The following is an 18,697-nucleotide window of genomic DNA, read 5'->3' as shown; positions in this document are numbered from 1 at the left end:
ATAAAATTTAAAAATAAAGAATTAATAACTTGATCTTTGATGGATTCTGCTTCTCAACATTCCTATGTCAGTGATAGCATTGCTAAACAACTAGATTTTAAAGTGAAACAAAAGATATAAATGAGTCACAGGCTATTTGGGGGGAGAAAAACGGAAATGAAAATGCATAATGTTTATGATTCGAAGATATGTGATTTAGATGAAAAGTACTCATTTGAATTAGAAGCATTTTCTGAAGAAAAGATTTGTGGCTTCTTGCCTAAAATTAATGATACCTCATTAATTCGGGAATTAAAAAATAGGGGAATAGTTTTATCCGATAATAAATTTTGCGTTAATGAGATCAGTTTGCTATTTGGAGCAAAAATCATTGGCGCTTTGTTAACTCATTAACTAGTCGAATTGAAACCTAATTTATAATTGTTTGAGATGCTTTTTGGATATCTTGTGAGCGGGCAGTGAGTCAGCGAATATCAATGAAAATGATACTGTATCAATGAAATGTGGAAGACTTGTTAATTAGTGATTTATGGTCTTTGGAATCTATTGGTATTTTAGACCCCATTGAGAATGAGAAAAAAAGTTCTAGGGTCTTGGAAGAGTTTAAAAATAGCATAAAAATTCTTCCAGGCAGTAGATACGAACTTTATTTGTCATTTAAATCAACAATAACGGAATTGCCGACAAATAAAGAATTATCTTCAAGGCGTCACAGAAAAATGTGCAAATGTGCCATAGATAAATTATATCTTGAGGATTATAAAGCTGTTTTGAAAGAATGAGAAAACTTAGGTATAATTGAAAGAGTTACTAATAATTTTGATACTAGTTATTTTTTCCCCACCAGCCAGTAATTAAAAATAATTCTTTGACAATGAAAATTAGACCCGTGTTCGACGCTTTAGCCTGAGAAAAAGGAAAATGTTCATTGAATGATCATTAAAGGAACAAATTTGTTAGAAATTATACCTGATATAATTGATAGATGAAGAAGTTTTCCTATTGGTTTGTCAGCGGATATTGAGAAAGCGTTTTTAATGTTAGGGATAGCGTCTGAACACAGAGATTTTTCTTTCCGTCTGAAGAAGAAGAAATAATTTATAGACACTGCAGATTTGTTTTGGGTGTAACTTCGAGTCCATTTATATTAGCGGCATCGATTTCCCATCTTCTTGATTATGTAGGACCAGAGTATGAGTGTTTAGCTCAGAAATTAAGGCAGTCTTTTTACTTGACAATTGTGTGTCGGGTGTTCATTCTGAAGAGTAATTAAAGAATTTTGTAAAATATGCTGAAAATATTTTTGCTAAAAGATGTTTCAATTTAAAGGAATCGGGAGAGTAATGTTGATTGCGAATTTGTTTCCAAATGCACAGGCGTTACTAAGGTCTTAGGTATTTTGTGGGATCTGGACAAATATACACTAAGATGTAATATTAATTTAGATACGAAAATTAAGGAAGCATACGCCAAACAATATATCTTAGCAACTGTTCAGAGAATTTTCGATCCTTTTAGCCTAATAAGTCCTGTAACTTTACCTCCCAAAATTTTATTACAGGAAGCGTGGAATTTGAACTTAAATTAGGATACCCCTTTACCCGAGAATATTGGCAGAAAGTTCAAAAAATGGTTTGATGAAATACATACATTAAAGGGAGTAGAATTACCACATTATGTTGAAATAAACAATTCAACTGAGATGCACGTTTTTGTTGATGCGTGTAAAGAAGCATACTCGATGTGTAATTTTTTTAGATTGGAAACACCTACTGGAGTAAAGGTTCAATTGATTATGGCAAAATCTAGAGTTGCGCCGTTAAAAACTGTTACAATCCCCAGATTAAAATTAATGGCCTGCCGCAGTGGAATACGATTAGTGCATTCGGTAAGAATAGCTATGAACATTTCAGGTATTAAGACCACCTTTTAGAGTGATTCCATGGTGGCGTTATACTGGATTAAAGAGCTCAGGAACTGGACAATTTTTGTGTCAAGCAGAGTGAGAGAGATAAAGAGTCTTTTTCCGAATAATGAATGGCGTCGTTTATCAGGTAAAATTAATCCAGCATATTTAATTTCACGCGGGTGCACTCCAACACAATTAATGAAATCCCGATGGTGTTAGGGCCCAATATGGTTGATTGGCCTCTCACTGAATTAATTTGTACTGAATTGCCTGAAATATTAACTGAGAAAAGAAAGGTTACTTTATGTAACATAACTTTGTCAGAACAAGCAATACCTTGGTATGCTGTCAAATTTTCGAGTTTTCATAAAATTATTTGATTAGCTGCATGGGTACTAAGATTCATTAACAAAAGCGGAATGCTGGTTATTGAAAGACAAACAGGGGAATTGTCTATTACTGAGATAGAGAATGCTGAGATTCTTTTAACCCCATTAGTGCAATCCAAATTTTTGAAGATGTTAGATCAATTCCCAATTTATGTGCCTTTAAAGGTGAGAGGGATATTTTTCATGTCAGGACTAGAATCACAGAACAAATTGATAAACCATTTTTCTTATCTCCTATTCTTCCTGATAAGTGTATATTGACTCAAAGACTCGTTGAACATTTTCACCGGAAAAACCATCATGCAGAAAGTCAAATACTACTCAGCAAACTTCGAAAAAGGTTTGGATTTTAAGAGGGCTAAAAACAGTGAGAAGTATCATAAACCATTGTGTTAAATGCCAATGATTTAAGGCTAAATATTTCAGTGCTGAGTCTGTAGCTTTACTTCGTGATCTAATAGGATGTTCAGAAAATTTTTAAATTGTGGGAATTGATCTGGCAGGCCCACTTTACATAAAGCGAGGTGATAAAGTTTGGATTGTGCTTTCTACTTGCTCTCTTTTTAGAGTTATTCATCTTAAGACTGTTAATTCCTTAACAACAGATTGTTTTTTGTTATCTTTCAGACATTTTATAACAAGAAGGGGAAGACCCAAAATATTCAAATAATGGGACTAACTTTAGCGGGGCATTTAATTTTTTTATGTGAAATTGATTGGAACAAAATAGTTAAAGATACAGAGATGTATAGAATTTCTTGGAAATTTATCCCTCCTACCGCTGCCTGGTGGGGTGGTTGGTAGAGGAGGCTAGTTTGAGCTGTGAAGGATCTTCTTCAGAAAACACTAGGGAAAGCCATACTTACGTATGAAGAAGTGATAACAATTTTATATGAATGTGAGACAATTGTAAATTCATGTCCTCTAACTTATTTATCAGAAGATATGGAGGACTTGACCCCCTTAACACCTATGTTGTTTTTATCGGATAGAAATAATTTTGAAGTATCCAATATAGATGCACTTGAATCTCAAAATTTTCATAAAAGAGTAAAATTCATGTTAAGTTAAAAGAGAAACTTTTAGCATGATTTAGAAATGAATATTTCGGGTTACTAATTCAAAAACAGCACGAAGATCCTTGTAATCGTATGGTTAGGATGGGCGAAATAGTCTTAATCGGAGATGATGTTAAAAAACTGCAAAACTGGCCTTTGGCCAAAGTAGTTGATTTAATTCCTAAGAAAGATGGAAAAGTGAGAGCGGCCAATATGTCACATACAAAAAATTTATCCGTTAGAACTTTGATCCTGCGAAGGCTCCAGTGTTAACTACTGAGCCACCACCTGTACCACAACAGCCAGCAACATCACCTAAACTAAAAAGAACTCGTTATGGGCAATCTATAAAAGTGCCAAATATTTTGAGTTGCTGTTCAGCATCTCAAAAGGGAGAAGTGTGTGGAGAGTGGATTTATTTTTGACTCTGAGTTATGCATACATGTGTAAGCGTTAGCCTTGAATGGGCAGATGGCTTTATGATTTTAGAGAGTAAAGAGCTCTCAGAGTTTTGTCTGTTATTTTGATTGTCCATGTATCTTTGTATCTGCGTCTTCCTTATTAAATGTGTTTGTGAACATTTGGTACTTGTTTTCCTTTGTACGGATCTGCCATGAAAGTAGATAGCTGTAGATGTTTACACATTAAGATAAATTTGAAATAGGCCGCTCCCAGCACTGTCACTGAATGCATGTCTGGAAGCAGGTCCTAATTTGAGTGAGATTGTCCCTTTACTGAATCTTTTTAGAAAATGTATAATTGGAGTAACGTCAGATATTTAGAAAGCATTTATCCAGATTGATATAAGAGAAAAGAACAAGAATTATCTGAGGTTTCTTATGGAAAACCCATGAAAACCAAATGAAGATTTACAGGCATCATAAAGTGGTGTTTGGAATCATCTGCTGTCAGTTCCTTTTGGCAGCCTTTCGGACCACCACACTGAAAATTCTCTTGAAATTCTCTCTGATACTGCACAAATTCTGAGGAAGTCATTCTATGTAGACAATTGTGTCTGTAGTTAAAACATTGATGAAGCTAATAAATTTATATTTGAATAAAACATTTTGATGTCCTCAGGGAAGTTCAATCTTTCAGATTGGCAATCCAATGCTGAGCTAAAATTCCTGAATAGTTCTGAGAACCGAATTGTGCCTCCCATAGGTTTGAATTGTAATATACAAGATGATACTCTTATCTTGTAGCATTAATTACACAATGGATGAGGATCTGATTCTTAGAAAAGTCAATGACACTTTGTCACTTCTTAGCACGATGTATATTTGACCCACTTGACATCTCTTCTCCTATGATCATCCTTCCAAACTTGGAACCTAGGATAAAAATGGGATGATATTTTCTCCGAAGATTTTTTTAGCGAATTTTTAAATTGGCTGAAAAAAATTACTTACATTCAAATTTTACTATGCTTCCTGACATGATGAAGGTTTAGGTTCTTTTTGGTTCATTTGACAAAAAGAAGGTTAAGTAATATTTTAAGCTCCAAATTAAAAGTAATTAAATTGTTAAAAAGTATTTATTAGCGATATTGATTAATATTTTGATTAAGAATACTAAAAAAATTCCCGTTATGAATATGTGAACTTGATTAAAAAGTTCAATTACTCAAGATCTTATTTTGCTTTTATATTGTGTTTTCAGGACAAAAGTGTCCATTGGTCAGCTGACACACAGGTAAATATGTGACATTTAGTTTTTACTTTTTGTCTGCTTATTCTTGGAGATTTAATGTTTTCTTTTAAATTTTTCTATGCTTGGAGACATGATTAAGTTATATGTTCGTTTTGGGTCATTTGAAAAAAAAGTTGAATAATATTTTAAGCTCCAAATTAAAAGTTATTTTAACCATTAAAATGTATTTCGCAGATTGTGATTAATATTTTGATTTAGAATACTAAAAAAATTCTTCTTTTAATAAATATGTGAACATAAAAAAGTCTAATAACTAAAGATCTTGAATACTAATATTTATTACGTTACAATTCCACTTAACAAACAAATAAGCATTTAATATTTAAATATTTTTTTAGTAGTTCATGTATGTAAAAGACAGTTGACCTCTTTGGTTGTTAGTGTATATAAAAATGTCATAATTCAACATTATTTACATTAATGTCATTATTTAGCAGTGTACAATTTGTAACATTAATATCAATTAATTGTTCTGAATTAAGCATTGAAAAAAAAACATAAGCAAAGGATGTTTTCTTCTGTATGCTATCAATAATCTAAGTTACTAAGAAAATATAGGCTATGTCGTAAAAAGTTGGTTCCTAAAATTTTAAGTTAAAATTATTTTTATTGCATGATTGCAGTGTTTTTAAAAAATTTCATATTTTTTAAATTTTTAATGTACAGATAACCATTTGAAAAAAGTAAGGTGTCAAAAACCATGTCAATATCTTCATTTATGCCCCTAAATAAATCAGTGGCACCTGCTTTTGTACCGAATAAGTTCTGCTAAGTGGTACATATATATGCATATAATCCTATTAATTGAAAAAGCCTCTCCTGAAAAATATTCTTTGGCTGTGCTTGATAAGCTATTTATATTATCTAATGATTTTTGTTCTTTAATTAGGATTTTCAGAAGTGGTAATAAGTTGTGTAAATTTTATTTAAAATTCATATGAATAAGAATTGTGTAAACTCATTTATCACTGCAAGCATTTGACATGAAAAATGCACCTGGCCTTCCAGTTATAAATTAATTTTGTAAAAGGCAGAATTAGTATTTCAAATTAAAGTAAATTTTAAATTCAGATAATTTTTTAATTTGTTTTATGATTATGCTGCATATCTGCAACAAGTAAATCCTTTATATTTTGTGGAAAATGTTTGATGTTTTTTCAACAACATTGCCATCATCAATGTTTGTAAAATACCTAGAATTCATGATTAACAATGCTATTTCATATTACACTAACCATTTTTTAGTGGTTAGGTCTTTACAAAAATTATTTTTTTTTAATACTTTTAAAAAGTAATATTTTGATGCATGTATTGTTGCTCAAGAAATTTATTTTTTTTAAACTTTAGCAGAGTAAGATTTATACTAAAAGTTTTTTTTTGAATAGTTTTTAATGAAAGTGACCCATTTTGTTTACTAACGTATATATTTTTTATTCTGCTTTTATAATGGATAATTCAAACTTCTTGATATTGCTTTAATAAAACATTAAATTTATTGTGTTTCTTAGGATAAAATTGGCCTTCTCTCAAGAAAAAAACTGGTAATTATTTTGAATTATTTTCTTTCTTTTTTGTGTATAATAGGATGATAGTGTATTTAATTATTCAGTTTTCTATTCTTCATGTGACATTAATTGGTTTATGTTAGTAATCAAAAAGATTAGGTTATTTACTTTTTCCAAAATTTATTTCAGAAAAGCAAAAGCAAAAGTTCTGACTCTTCATCTAAGAAACAGGTATTTTTGTAAACTTTTGGTTTACTTTTTTTAATGTTTATTTAAAATTTAATTATTTTTTTCTTCAAATTTTAGCAAATTTGATTCTTTAATTTTGCCATTTCTTGGCATTTCTAAATTTTAACACTATAACTTAGTAGAGTATCAATTTGACCCAAATGATGCTCTCCATTTTTTGAGCATAGTAGTTTATTTGATTATTTAGTTTTCTATGCTTTATATGACATTAATTTTTTATGTTGGCAATCAAAAGGATAAAGTCATTTACTTTTTCTATAATTTATTTTCTTTTCAGCTTAAGAGTTTTATAAGATTAGGTTATTTACTTTCTCTAAAATTCATTTCAGAAAAGAAAAAGCAAAAGCTCATTGAGACCAGGATACAATATCGGCGTCTGGAGTTCTGATTCTCCAGATAAGAAACAGGTATTTTTTGTTAAATTTTTTTAATGTTTATTTAAAATGTGATTATTTTTGCAAATTTGATTATTTCACTTTTGGCATTTATTTAGCGTTTCTTAATTTTAACACTGTAACTTAGGTAACTATCAATTTGACCCAAATAAAATTTTAATTAATCAACACAAGAAAAGTATTTCAAAAAAATCCTTTTCTAACTTTTCATAATTCAAGTATGCAACAACTTGCAGGATTTGAATTTGCAAACATAATTAAATGAGGTATTATTGACACGTTTTATTGGAACTGTAATACAAGTTGACCCTTAAATAAATATAATGCATTAATGACGAACGATAAATCCTTTTATTCTTTGAAATAATAAAAATAAGTCTATCTTGCAATCAAAATCGATCCTCAAATAATCGGAACTGATTGAGAGATTAATGAAGGTTTTAATTTTAGGTATGTTTATCTGTGTTGGAGTGCAAAGACCGTTTAAATTCAGAGAGAATTATTTTTAATATCTGAAGTATTTTTTTAAAGTAAAAAATGATACAGAAGCAGATGATAATGTTTCTGTTTTAGATACTTGATTGATTACTTGCTTCTAATGAAAATAATTTGTATTTCGCTGCATAAAATGAAAGTTGACTCAGGCAGTGCCCTGACAATTGCTGGATTTTCTTGTCATGATAATGATGATTTTTTGGATAAAAATGAAAAAAAATCAAAAATTCTAAGAGAAGGAATTGAAACTACGAAATCTAAAATAGAAATTAGCAATTACTTTCAAAGTTGGAAATAAGGAAGTTTTAAAAGTTGGAATATTGTGGAATGTCACACAAATAGATACAAACAATAAAGGAAGGAAATCAAAGCATATTATTTGATGGACGTTTGTGTCCCACACCACATGCTACACGCAATCTTGGGAATGATAGTCTTTTAAATACCTGTATCCTCTTCATAGATAAATGGTTATCAAAACATACAAGAAAAATCGTCTAAAAATAAAGCTCATTAGCAAATTTATAAAATTCAATGGATCATAACATTAGAAGAAACTGATGCTTTTAAATCAATTTTGTATGCACTTTGTGTAACATGTGTTTTAACTGTATAGAATTAACTGTGATTGTAACTGGGACGTGATTGATGCTTTGATCTTTTGGATTGCTTGGAGGAGGTCATAGTTCATGTTCAGTACTTGTTCTGTTCAGGTTCAGGTCTAGTATGTTGCTGTCTAATTTATAATGGTTAATAAATATTTCTTAAATGAAACTTTAAGCTTTTCATTTCAGAGAGTAAATAAAGAAGCATGTTGTAGCATCAGTTTTAAATGACATGGTTATAATAAAATTCTGTGGTAAAAGGAAATCTCATGTTTTGAAATAAACGACCCTCATCCATATTTTGTTAGTTGGAATTGAAAACAGAAACATTTAGAACACAAGTTGTACGTGAGTGATGCTACAAAGAGTTATCATTCTTTGTACTTTCAATGTTCTTGATCAAGAGAAGATTTGCTTAGATATTTATCAAATGGTAACAGGTTTTGACTTGGGAATTAGATAATAATGGAATTTGCCGATCAGATAAGAGTGTTCTTTTTTTGTTTTTCAACAATTCATTTGCTTATTGGTGCTGACATTACAAAAAAGATCATGATTGGAAGCATCCTTAGCTTCACTTCTGGACTAACAGGCATAGAAACATTAAGGTGGATACTTTTGGAAAAATCACCTAACAGTTCTAAATCTGGTAGCAGTGCCTTGATGGTGACAAGTTTATTTTTGAATGACATTAGTGCTCTGTAGAAGTTAGAAACCATGGGAACTTCAAACCAAACTGAACAAGAAAAGAAGTCTGAAATACATCTTGATACTGTTGAATGCTTTTAAAGAACTTTTAACAATCAATGAAGGAAGCAGATACAAGGGTGTTGGAGTGGTCCAGGCTACCTGATTACTGAAAAATGGCAGAAAAGTATCTGAATACTGTTTAAATCTTAAAGAAACAGTTAGGCTTGAAAAATACACAGATGTCATCAATAAATGGAGTGGTGAAGGCATCATTGAGGAAATCAAAGATAAGAAAGAATTAATCACGCATTATCTCCCTCTCTGACTTGCCGTTCAGGGCACAATCACTATAGTTAGACCAGTAGTTGATACTTTAGCACATTTGAAGAGTACGCCGTCACTGAATCTTTTTAGGAAATGTATAATTGGAGTAACATTAGACATTTAGAAAGCATTTTTCCAGATTAAAATCAAAGAAAAGGACTGGAATTATCTGAGGTTTTTTTATGGAAAACCCATGAAAACAAAATGATGATTTACAGGCATCATAAAGTGGTGTTTGGAATCATCTGCTGTCCGTTCCTTTTGGCAGCACTTCAGACCACCACACTGAAAACTCTCCTGATGTTCTCTCTTATACTGCACAAATTCTGGAGAATTCATACTATGTAGACAATTGTATCTGTAGGAAGAAGAACATTGATGAAGCTAATAAATTTATATTTGAATAAAAAATTCTGATGACCTCAGGGAAGTTCAATCTTGCAGATTGGTAATCCAATGCTGATCTAAAATTTCTGAGAATGGTTCTGAGAGCAGAAAATGCCTCCATTAGGCTTGAATTGTAATATGCAAAACGATACTCTTATCATGCAGTGTTAATTAGTCAATGGAGGAGGATCTGATTTCTAGAAAAGTCAATGACACTCTGTTACTCTCTTAGTCTAAAGTATATTTGACCCACTTGGCATCTCTTCTCCTGTGATCATTCTTCCAAAGTTTTTACTTTAAAAAACTTGGAAACTAGAAAAAAATGGAATGATTTTTTTCTGACGATTTTTATAGGAGATATTTAAATTGGCTTGTCGAAGACAAAGTGCCTCGATCGATAAAACTCGGTCAAAGTGATGAAGAAACTGTCAGTTTTCATGTGTTCTGTGATGCAAGTGCAAAAGCATATCCTTCTTGTATATTTCTGCTAGTAGAATTACAGCAAGAAGTTACAGTTAGATTTGTGCGGTCTCTAGCCAGAGTCTCGCCTTTGAAAAACATAACAATTCCATGTCTTGAACTGCTGGCGTATTGTATGAGACCTAGACGGGGAACAAGTATAATTGAAGATCTTAAACTGGAATATTTAAAAGGATATGTTTCTGGTAAGTTAAATCTAGCGGACCTTTCTTTCATAGGATGTACAACTAGGAAAAAAATTCATATTCATCCAACTCAAATGGGAACTTCATGGGTTTATGACGCATAAAAAACTTGACTTTAGTACAGGAAGGTAGCAAATTAGGATCTGATAAATGCTGAGAAGAGAAAACTGTGTTTTCAATTCGCAATTATGCTGAAAAAGCTGCTCTAAAATTTGCTTGGACTCGTCGGTTTTGCAACAATTGTGTTAAGATCAATGCCAATGAAAAACCGTTTACACCGTAAAATTTCCTAAAAGATTGAACTTAAGAGAAGGGATAACCTGGTTGGTGGTCCACTTGTCCATGTCCTAGATGTTGTGGGTTCGATTCTTGTCAGCCGAAGACTCTCCGTGTAGTAAATGGTGACTGATGCACGTTAAATCTCTCCAGTCCCCCATGTTCCCATAGCAAATCAATATCTCTGGAGTTACTGATCCAGGAGTTTCTTTGTCTTCTGGTCTGGTTCAAAACTACAAGGCTACGGAGTTGAACAATTGTAGTTGTAAACCCAAAAATTGGGTCGGCTTTTCAACGACGGTTATAAAATAAAATAAAACGATTGAACTTGTAATTTGATTAATACAAAATTTTGAGTTTTATTTGTGTGAAAAACTGAAATGGTGGGACGTCACATCAGTTTAAGATGATGTCATGATTGTAAAGATTGTTCTATTTTACTTTTAAAAAGAAAACAATTCAACAACCCTCAATGGTAAGAGTTTAAATTCATGCAAATAAAGGACTAGTTGATAAAATTTGCAGTTCTGATAATTTTTATTTTTAAAAGTGATCTTGTATAATTAAATGATTGTTTTGAACCATCAGTAAAAGTCTCTGATTTTTTCATATTGTATGTGAGACATGTGATGTACATTGTGCAAAAGTGCTTGAGCTGGATATTTTGTGGTCAATGAACTGGGGACTACCATTTTTCTGAAATACAATGCCAAGATACAAATTTTGAGAAATAATGAGATTCCTTCACTTGTGATATCAAATCAACAAGATCAGATTGTCTACAGCCAGAAGGATTTTCCCTTGCATCTGATATTCAGAACTCTGTCTCGGAAAAGATCACGATGTAAATTCAACATTTCTCTCCTTCTTAAAATTTTTTTCCGCGTATTTTTGGTAATGTAATGTATTTTTTTCTATGCTTTGAGCCATGATTAAATTTTAGGTCCTTTTTGGTTCATTTGAAAAAAAAAAGTTCAATAATATTTTGATCTCCAAATTAAAAGTAGTTTAATTAAGAAACATTAAAAAGTATTTCACAGATATCTTGGTCAAGAATACTAAAAATATTCATCTTGTCTAAATATGTGAACATAATTAAAAAAGTTCAATTATTAAAGATCTTATATTGCTTTTATATTGTGTTTTCAGGGCAAAACTGTCCATCGGTTAGCTGAAACACAGGTAAATATGTGTGAACTAATTTTTGCTTTTTTTCTGCATGTTCTTGGCAATTTAATATTTTTTTTTCTTTTAAATTTTTCTGTGCTTTGTGACATGATTATGTTTTAGGTTCTTTTTGGTTCATTTGAAGAAAAAAAAGATTAAATTATATTTTAAGCTCCAAATTAAAAGTTATGAAACCATTAAAAAGTATTTCACATATATTGATTAATATGTTGAGTAGGAATAATAAAAAAATTCACTTTGTTATAAATATGTAAAAACAAAAAAGTCTAATAACTAATGATTTTGAATATGTATATTTATTACTTTACAATTCCACTTAACAAACAAATAAGCATTTTATATTTAATTATTATTTTAGAAGTTCATTTAGTAGTATGGTATGTAAAAGTTAATTTACCTCTTTAGATGTTCGTGTATTTAAGAATGTCATAATTCAACATTATTTTCATTAATGACATTATTTAGTTGAAGTCAGTAGAAGTCAAAAGACTGCAAAATAAACCTATTATATATAATAGTATTTTGGTTAAAATATTCTTAAGTAATAGATTACTTTATTATGAACAAAACAAAAAAAGAGAAATATTCTTCTGGGGCAAATTTCAGATGGGTTACAGCCTTTAATAGCTATTGTTTTGTAAATCAAAATTATGCCGAAAGAGCCATTTCTGCAAAAATATTGCCACTTATAACTTTTTAAACCTTTTCCTAATTCTAATATCATTATTTTCAAAGTCAGTATCAAAATATCTATAAGTGTACTATTTGTTTTTTTTAAGCAAATCTTTGATGGGAGAGGGGCTATTTTTTGAAATTCTGTTTGATTTGAAGGGAAACAGCGAGTTAAGCTTTTACAAAAATTATTTTTAAAAAATAATTATAAAAAGTAGATTTGTAAGCATATATTGTTATTTAAGTATGAATTTTTAATTTCTGACCATTAAACATTCAATGTTTTCTACTATCTGTTTATTTTGGAACAAATTCAGATGAAAGGCATCCATTTTGGACACTTACAATTATTTTTTCCATATTTTTTATTCTGCTTTCATACATGATAATGCAAAATATTTAATTTTACCTTAAAAATAACGCTTTTATGTTGTGTTTTTAGATCACAAGTGTTCCTGGGTCATCTAAAAAACCGGTAAATATTTGTGAACTAAGTTTTACTTTTTTGTGTGCATGTTCTTGTTATTTGAATGTATTTTTTTCTTCAAATTTTTCTATGCTTTGTGACATTATAAAGTATTGGGTTCTTTTCTGTTTATTTGAAAAAAAAAAGGTTAAATAGTATTTTAAGCACCACCTTAAAAGTTATTAAACCATTAAAATGTATTTCACAGATATTGATTAATATGTTGATTAAGAATACTAAAAAAATTCCTTTGTTATAAATATGTGAACATAAAAAGTTTAATAACTAAAGATCTTGAATATGCTTTTTTATTACTTTACAACTCCACTTAACAAATAAATAAGCTCTTAATATTTAAATATGTTTTTAGCAGTTCATGTATGCGAAAGTTAGTTTACCTCCCTGATGGTTGGTGTGTATAAAATGTCATAATTCAACATTATTTACATTAATGTTATTATTCAGAGGTATACAATATATAACAGTTATATCAATAAATTGTTCTAAAATAAACATTGAAATAAAAAAACATGAACAAAGGATGTATTTTTTTCGATGCTATCAAAAACCTAAGTCAGTAGAAAAATATGGACTTTGTAGTAAAAAGTTGGTTCCTAAAATTTTAAGTAAAAATTAATTTATTGCACAATTGCAGCATTTTTAAAAAATTGCATATTCGTTTTTTAAATTTTTAATGTGCAGATAACTGTATGAAAAAAATAAGATATCGAAAACCATGTGGAAATCCATTGTAATATTTTTATTTATGTCCCAAATTAAATCAGTGGCACCTGCCTTTGTTCCAAGTCAGTTCTGCTAACCCGTACATATATATGTATGTAATCTTGCAAATTTAAAAACCTCTCTTAGAAAATGTTCTTTAGCTGTGCTTGATAAGCTGTTATAATATCTAACGATTTTTGCTCTTTGATTATGATTTTCAGAAGTGGTAATAAGTTATGTAATTTTTATTTAAGATTCATATGGATAAGAATTACATAAACTCATTAATGCAGGCATGTTGACATGAAATATGCATTTGGCCTTCCAATTATTATTTTGTTGTCCACCATGATTTAATTAAAAAGAAATGTTGATTTTCCATAAGGAATATATAGAAATTAAATTTGTAAAAGGCAAAATTAGCATTTTAAATTAATGTTAGTTTTAAATTTAGATAATCTTTTAATTTGTTTTATGTTTATGCTGCATATCTACATTAAGTCAATGATCTATGTTAGGTGATTTAATTAGTTCAAAAAGTTATGTAATATATGAAACATGTATGATATATAAATTGATCTAGATTTTTTGTCAGTTAAATTTTCAGGAATCAGTTTCAAAAATCGATAATATTTTAATTTGTTTCATGAATATGCAGCATATCTGCAACAATTCAATGCTTTATATTTAGTGGAAATTTTTTTCTGTCTTTTCAACAACATTGCTGTCATCAACGTTTGTAAAATACCTGGGATTAATGATTAACGACGTTATTTCATATTAAACTAACCATTTTTTTGTGATAAGGTCTTCACAAAAAATATATTTTAAAAATAATTTTAAAAAGTAAGATTTTGATACATGTATTGTTACTCAAGAAATTAATTTTTTTAAGGCTTAAACAGAGTAAGATTTATACTCAAAGTTTATTTTGGAATAGTTTTTAATGAAAGTGATCATTTTTGATTACTAACATATATACTCTTTATTCTACTTTTATAATGGATAATTCAAACTTCTTAATATTGATTTAATAAAGCATTAAATTTATTGTGTTTTTAGGATAAAATTGGCCTTCACTCAAGAAAAAAACTGGTAATTATTTTGAATTATTTTCTTTCTTTTTTGTGTATAATAGGGTGATAGTGTATTTGATTTTTCAGTTTTCTTTATACGACATTAGTTAGCTGTTTGTTAATTAGACTTATAAAGATAAAATTATTTACTTTTTCTAAAATTCATTTTTCTTTTCAGATTAAGAGTGGCAAAAGCTCTGTCTCTTCATCTAAGAAACATATATTTTTTGTAAGTTTTTTATTTAGTTTTTCTAATGTTTATATAAAATGTAATTTTTTCTTCAAATTTTAGCATATTTGATTATTCAACTTTTGGCACTTATTTAGTGTTTCTAAATTTTAACACTGTAATTTTGGAGAGTATCAATTTGACCCAAATCAAAGTTTATTTAATTACCACACGAAAAGTATAAATTACAAAAAAAGTCCTTTTATAACTTTTAATAATTAAATGTATAACAACTGGCAGAATTTGATCGTGCAGACATGCTTAAATGAGGTATTAGTAGCACGTTTAACTGGAACTGTAATACATGTTGACTCGTAAATAAATTTAATGTATTAATTACAAAATAGAAATCCTTTTTTTCTTGGAAATTATAAAAGTATGTCTGTTTGCAATCAGAATCCTCAAATAATCCGAACTGGCTGAGAGATAAATCAAGGTTTTCATTTAAGGTATGTGTATCTGTGTTGGTGTGTAATGCATTCTGGGGGAATTATTTTGACTATTTGAAGTATTTTTTTAAAATAAAAAATGATTCAGAAGCTGATGATTATGTTTCAATTTTGAGTAGCGGTTATGATTACTTGTCATGAAGACAATTTGAATTCCGCTAAATAAAATGAAAGTTAACTCCAGCAGTGCCCTAACAATTGCTGGATTTTTTTGTAAAAATAAAAAATTCTAAGAGAAAGAATACAAACTAAAAAATTCAAATAAAGATATCAGCAATAACTTTCAAAGATGGAAATAATGAAGTTTAAAAAGATTGAACAGTGTGGAATGCCTAACAATTCAATACAATGAAGGCAGGAAGAAAAATCAAAGCATAGTATTTGGAAGAAATTTGCTACAACTTCCTAATGCTATCTTATGGATGATAGTCTGTCAAATACGTGGATCCTCTTCATAGATAAAGGGTAATCAAAACATACAAAAAAATGTTGTAAAGGTGAAGCTCATTAGCAAATTTATAAAAATCAAAGGATCATAAGATTAGGAGAAACTGATGCCTTTATGCACATTTATATGCACATCGTCACATCAGTTTTGTTGTTGTGTCCAATCCTTCAGGATCTAGCTTTAGCTAGATCAGATCCATGAGACTATTTACCCTAGCAAAGTCCACCACCAGAAGTGGACTTGCATGTTCATCTTCATCTTCCTAAGCTAACCCCAAACAAACGAGGATATGTCCAGAGGAAGCCGGTAACAGATAACACTTTGTGCAAATCTGGTAGACCTTTTGGCCGGATACAAAAGTCATGCATTTCAGATGACCACTTATAAGTCTCGAGACAGCCGTTTGATATTTTCTGTCTCCCTTGAACTCCAGAGCCCCCCCTGGTCATTTCCTACTAATCCCGGGATGGGCGGGAGGGGCCAGCCAGACTTGCTTACCTTTAAATTTTACCAAAGAGAAAATCTCTTGATAGGTAAGAGCATAATCAGTGGTCGCCAACACAGAGCAGCCTCTTTTTGCTAAGATATTTGCGACTTCACTTCCAGGGATGTTAACAAGGGAGGGGAACCATTGAAAGTGGACATCCCTGCATTTTACTATAATTTTAAGCTTATTGATAATTTGAATGCTCACAAGGCCATCTACAAGACTACAATCCTGCAAGTGTTGAATGGAGCTTCGGCTATCAGTAAGGATTCATACATCACTAGAGTCTGTACTATGGAGAATGGCCTTTAATCCCTCGTCTATAGCAATTAATTCACTTCTGAGGACTGAACAGTTATCTGGGTTGCGTCTTGAAAGCCGGACAGATAGATTCTCGATAAAGATACCGCTCCCTATGTGATTCAGCTCATCCTTACTGCCATCTGTGTATATCAAAATGGCATCACTCGGAATACCATTTATGATCTCGAGAGCCATCTGTTTAAAGTATTCAGAGACATCTGAGTTTTTGTTTGTGTGGGATAGAAGTTCAGTGTGGAAGTGAACTCTAGGTAAGCCCTCAATTGGGCTGACACAAAGTCTTGTAGATGAATTCTCCTCTGATTGGGAAATGATCTTCATATTATCAGCCAGACCAAATGGGCTATTCCTTTTTAATCTCTGGTTGTTTCTCCATTTACATAGGTATTCAGAGGTTCAATTCTGATTTTCATAACTTCTTAACTTGTTAAAGTATTTAACTAAGTTCGAGTTTCTAACTAGACCAAGAGGTGGAAGATTTGTCTCGTAAAGTACTATGTCATTTGGGCAGCTGTTTCTCAAGCCTGTTATAATGCAAGCTGCACTTAATTGCACTCTTTCTAATTAAAGGAGGTTAGATGGTGAGGCGCAGAAGTATACTGGAAACCCATACTCTAGGATAGACTTAATCAGCACAATATACGTTGTCCTGAGTGTTTTAGCATCAGCATATCAGTTTTAAATAAGTAAGATTGTAAAGATTATTCTGCGGTATAAGGAAATTTCACTTTTTGCAAGAAACTACCCTCATCTATATTTTGTTTGGTGGAATTGAAAACAAACAGAAGCATTTATAAGACAAGTTCTTTGTGAGTGATGGTAGAAAGAGTTATCATTCTTTCAATGTTCTTGATCAAGAGAAGATTTGCTTAGAATTTTATCAAATGGTATTAGAGGTTTTGACTAAGGAATTGGATGATAATAGAATTCGCTTGTCAGATAAAGAATGTTCTTTTTTTGTTTTTCTACAATTCATTTGCTTATTGGTGCAGAAAAGATCATTACAGAAAAGATCATGACAGGAAAAATCCTTAACTTCACTTCTGGACTAACAGACATAGAATTATTAGGGTTGACACTTTTGGGAAAATCACCTGACAGTTCTAAATCTCGTAGCAGTACCTTGATAGTGGCAAGTTTACTTTTGAATGACATTTGTGATCTATAGAAGTTAGAAACCATAGGAATTTCTGACCAAACTGAATAAAAAAAGAGTATTAAAATACATTATGATACTTTAGAATGCTCTCAGAGAACTCTTATGATCAATAAAGAAGGCAGATACGAGGTCGCCTTGCGTGTTGGAGTGGTTTAGGCTACCTGATTACAGAAAAATTGCAGAAAAGCATATGAATACTGTTTAAAGCTTAATGAAACTGGTAGGCTTGAAGAATACACTGTCTTCAATAAATGGAGTGATGAAGGCATAATTGAGGAAATCAAAGATGAGAAAGATTTAAGCGTTCGCTATCTCCATCACTGACCGCTGTTTAAGGATAATAGCACAGCCACTAAAGTTAGGCTTGTAGTTGATACTTTAGCACATTTGAAGAGTAAGTCATCACTGAATGCATGTCTTGAAGCAGGTCCTAATTTGACTGAGCTTGTCCCTTTACTGAATCGTTTTAGAATATTTACAATTAGAGTGACATTAGAGATTGAGAAATCATTTATCAAGATTGAAATCAGAGAAAAGGCTAGGAATTACCTGAGGTTTCTATGGAAAACCCATGAAAACATAATGAAGATTTACAGGCATCATAAAGTGGTATTTTGAATCAGGTGCAAAACCTTTCTTTTGGCAGCACTTTGGACCACCACGCTGAAAACTCTCCTGATGTTCTCTTAGATACTGCACAAATTTAACTCATTCTATTTAGATACTTTTGTCTGTACTTAGAAGAACATTGATGAAACTAATAAATTTATTATTATATCAAAAATGTTGATGTCCTCTGGTAAGTTCAATTTACGAGAT

General features: G+C 30.7%; 1 protein-coding gene across 15 annotated transcripts in view; it reads left to right on the top strand.

Annotated features, from left to right (window-relative positions):
* LOC107443630 (dentin sialophosphoprotein) overlaps positions 1–18,697 on the top strand; it is a 137,090-nt gene that overhangs the window by 40,825 nt on the left and 77,568 nt on the right. For all 15 annotated transcript variants that reach the window (XM_071188400.1, XM_071188404.1, XM_071188405.1 and 12 more), the window contains 8 exons: positions 5,019–5,051; positions 6,578–6,610; positions 6,764–6,805; positions 7,153–7,230; positions 11,810–11,842; positions 12,963–12,995; positions 14,772–14,804; positions 14,964–15,014. In XM_071188400.1, coding sequence (XP_071044501.1) covers positions 5,019–5,051; positions 6,578–6,610; positions 6,764–6,805; positions 7,153–7,230; positions 11,810–11,842; positions 12,963–12,995; positions 14,772–14,804; positions 14,964–15,014 — 336 coding nt within the window. The remainder of the gene's footprint in view (positions 1–5,018; positions 5,052–6,577; positions 6,611–6,763; positions 6,806–7,152; positions 7,231–11,809; positions 11,843–12,962; positions 12,996–14,771; positions 14,805–14,963; positions 15,015–18,697) is intronic.

Source organism: Parasteatoda tepidariorum, chromosome X2 (genome assembly GCF_043381705.1).
Source record: "Parasteatoda tepidariorum isolate YZ-2023 chromosome X2, CAS_Ptep_4.0, whole genome shotgun sequence".
NCBI lineage: Eukaryota > Metazoa > Arthropoda > Arachnida > Araneae > Theridiidae > Parasteatoda > Parasteatoda tepidariorum.
The sequence above is the reverse complement of the archived record's forward strand: the minus strand, read 5'-3'. Positions and strand labels throughout refer to the sequence as shown.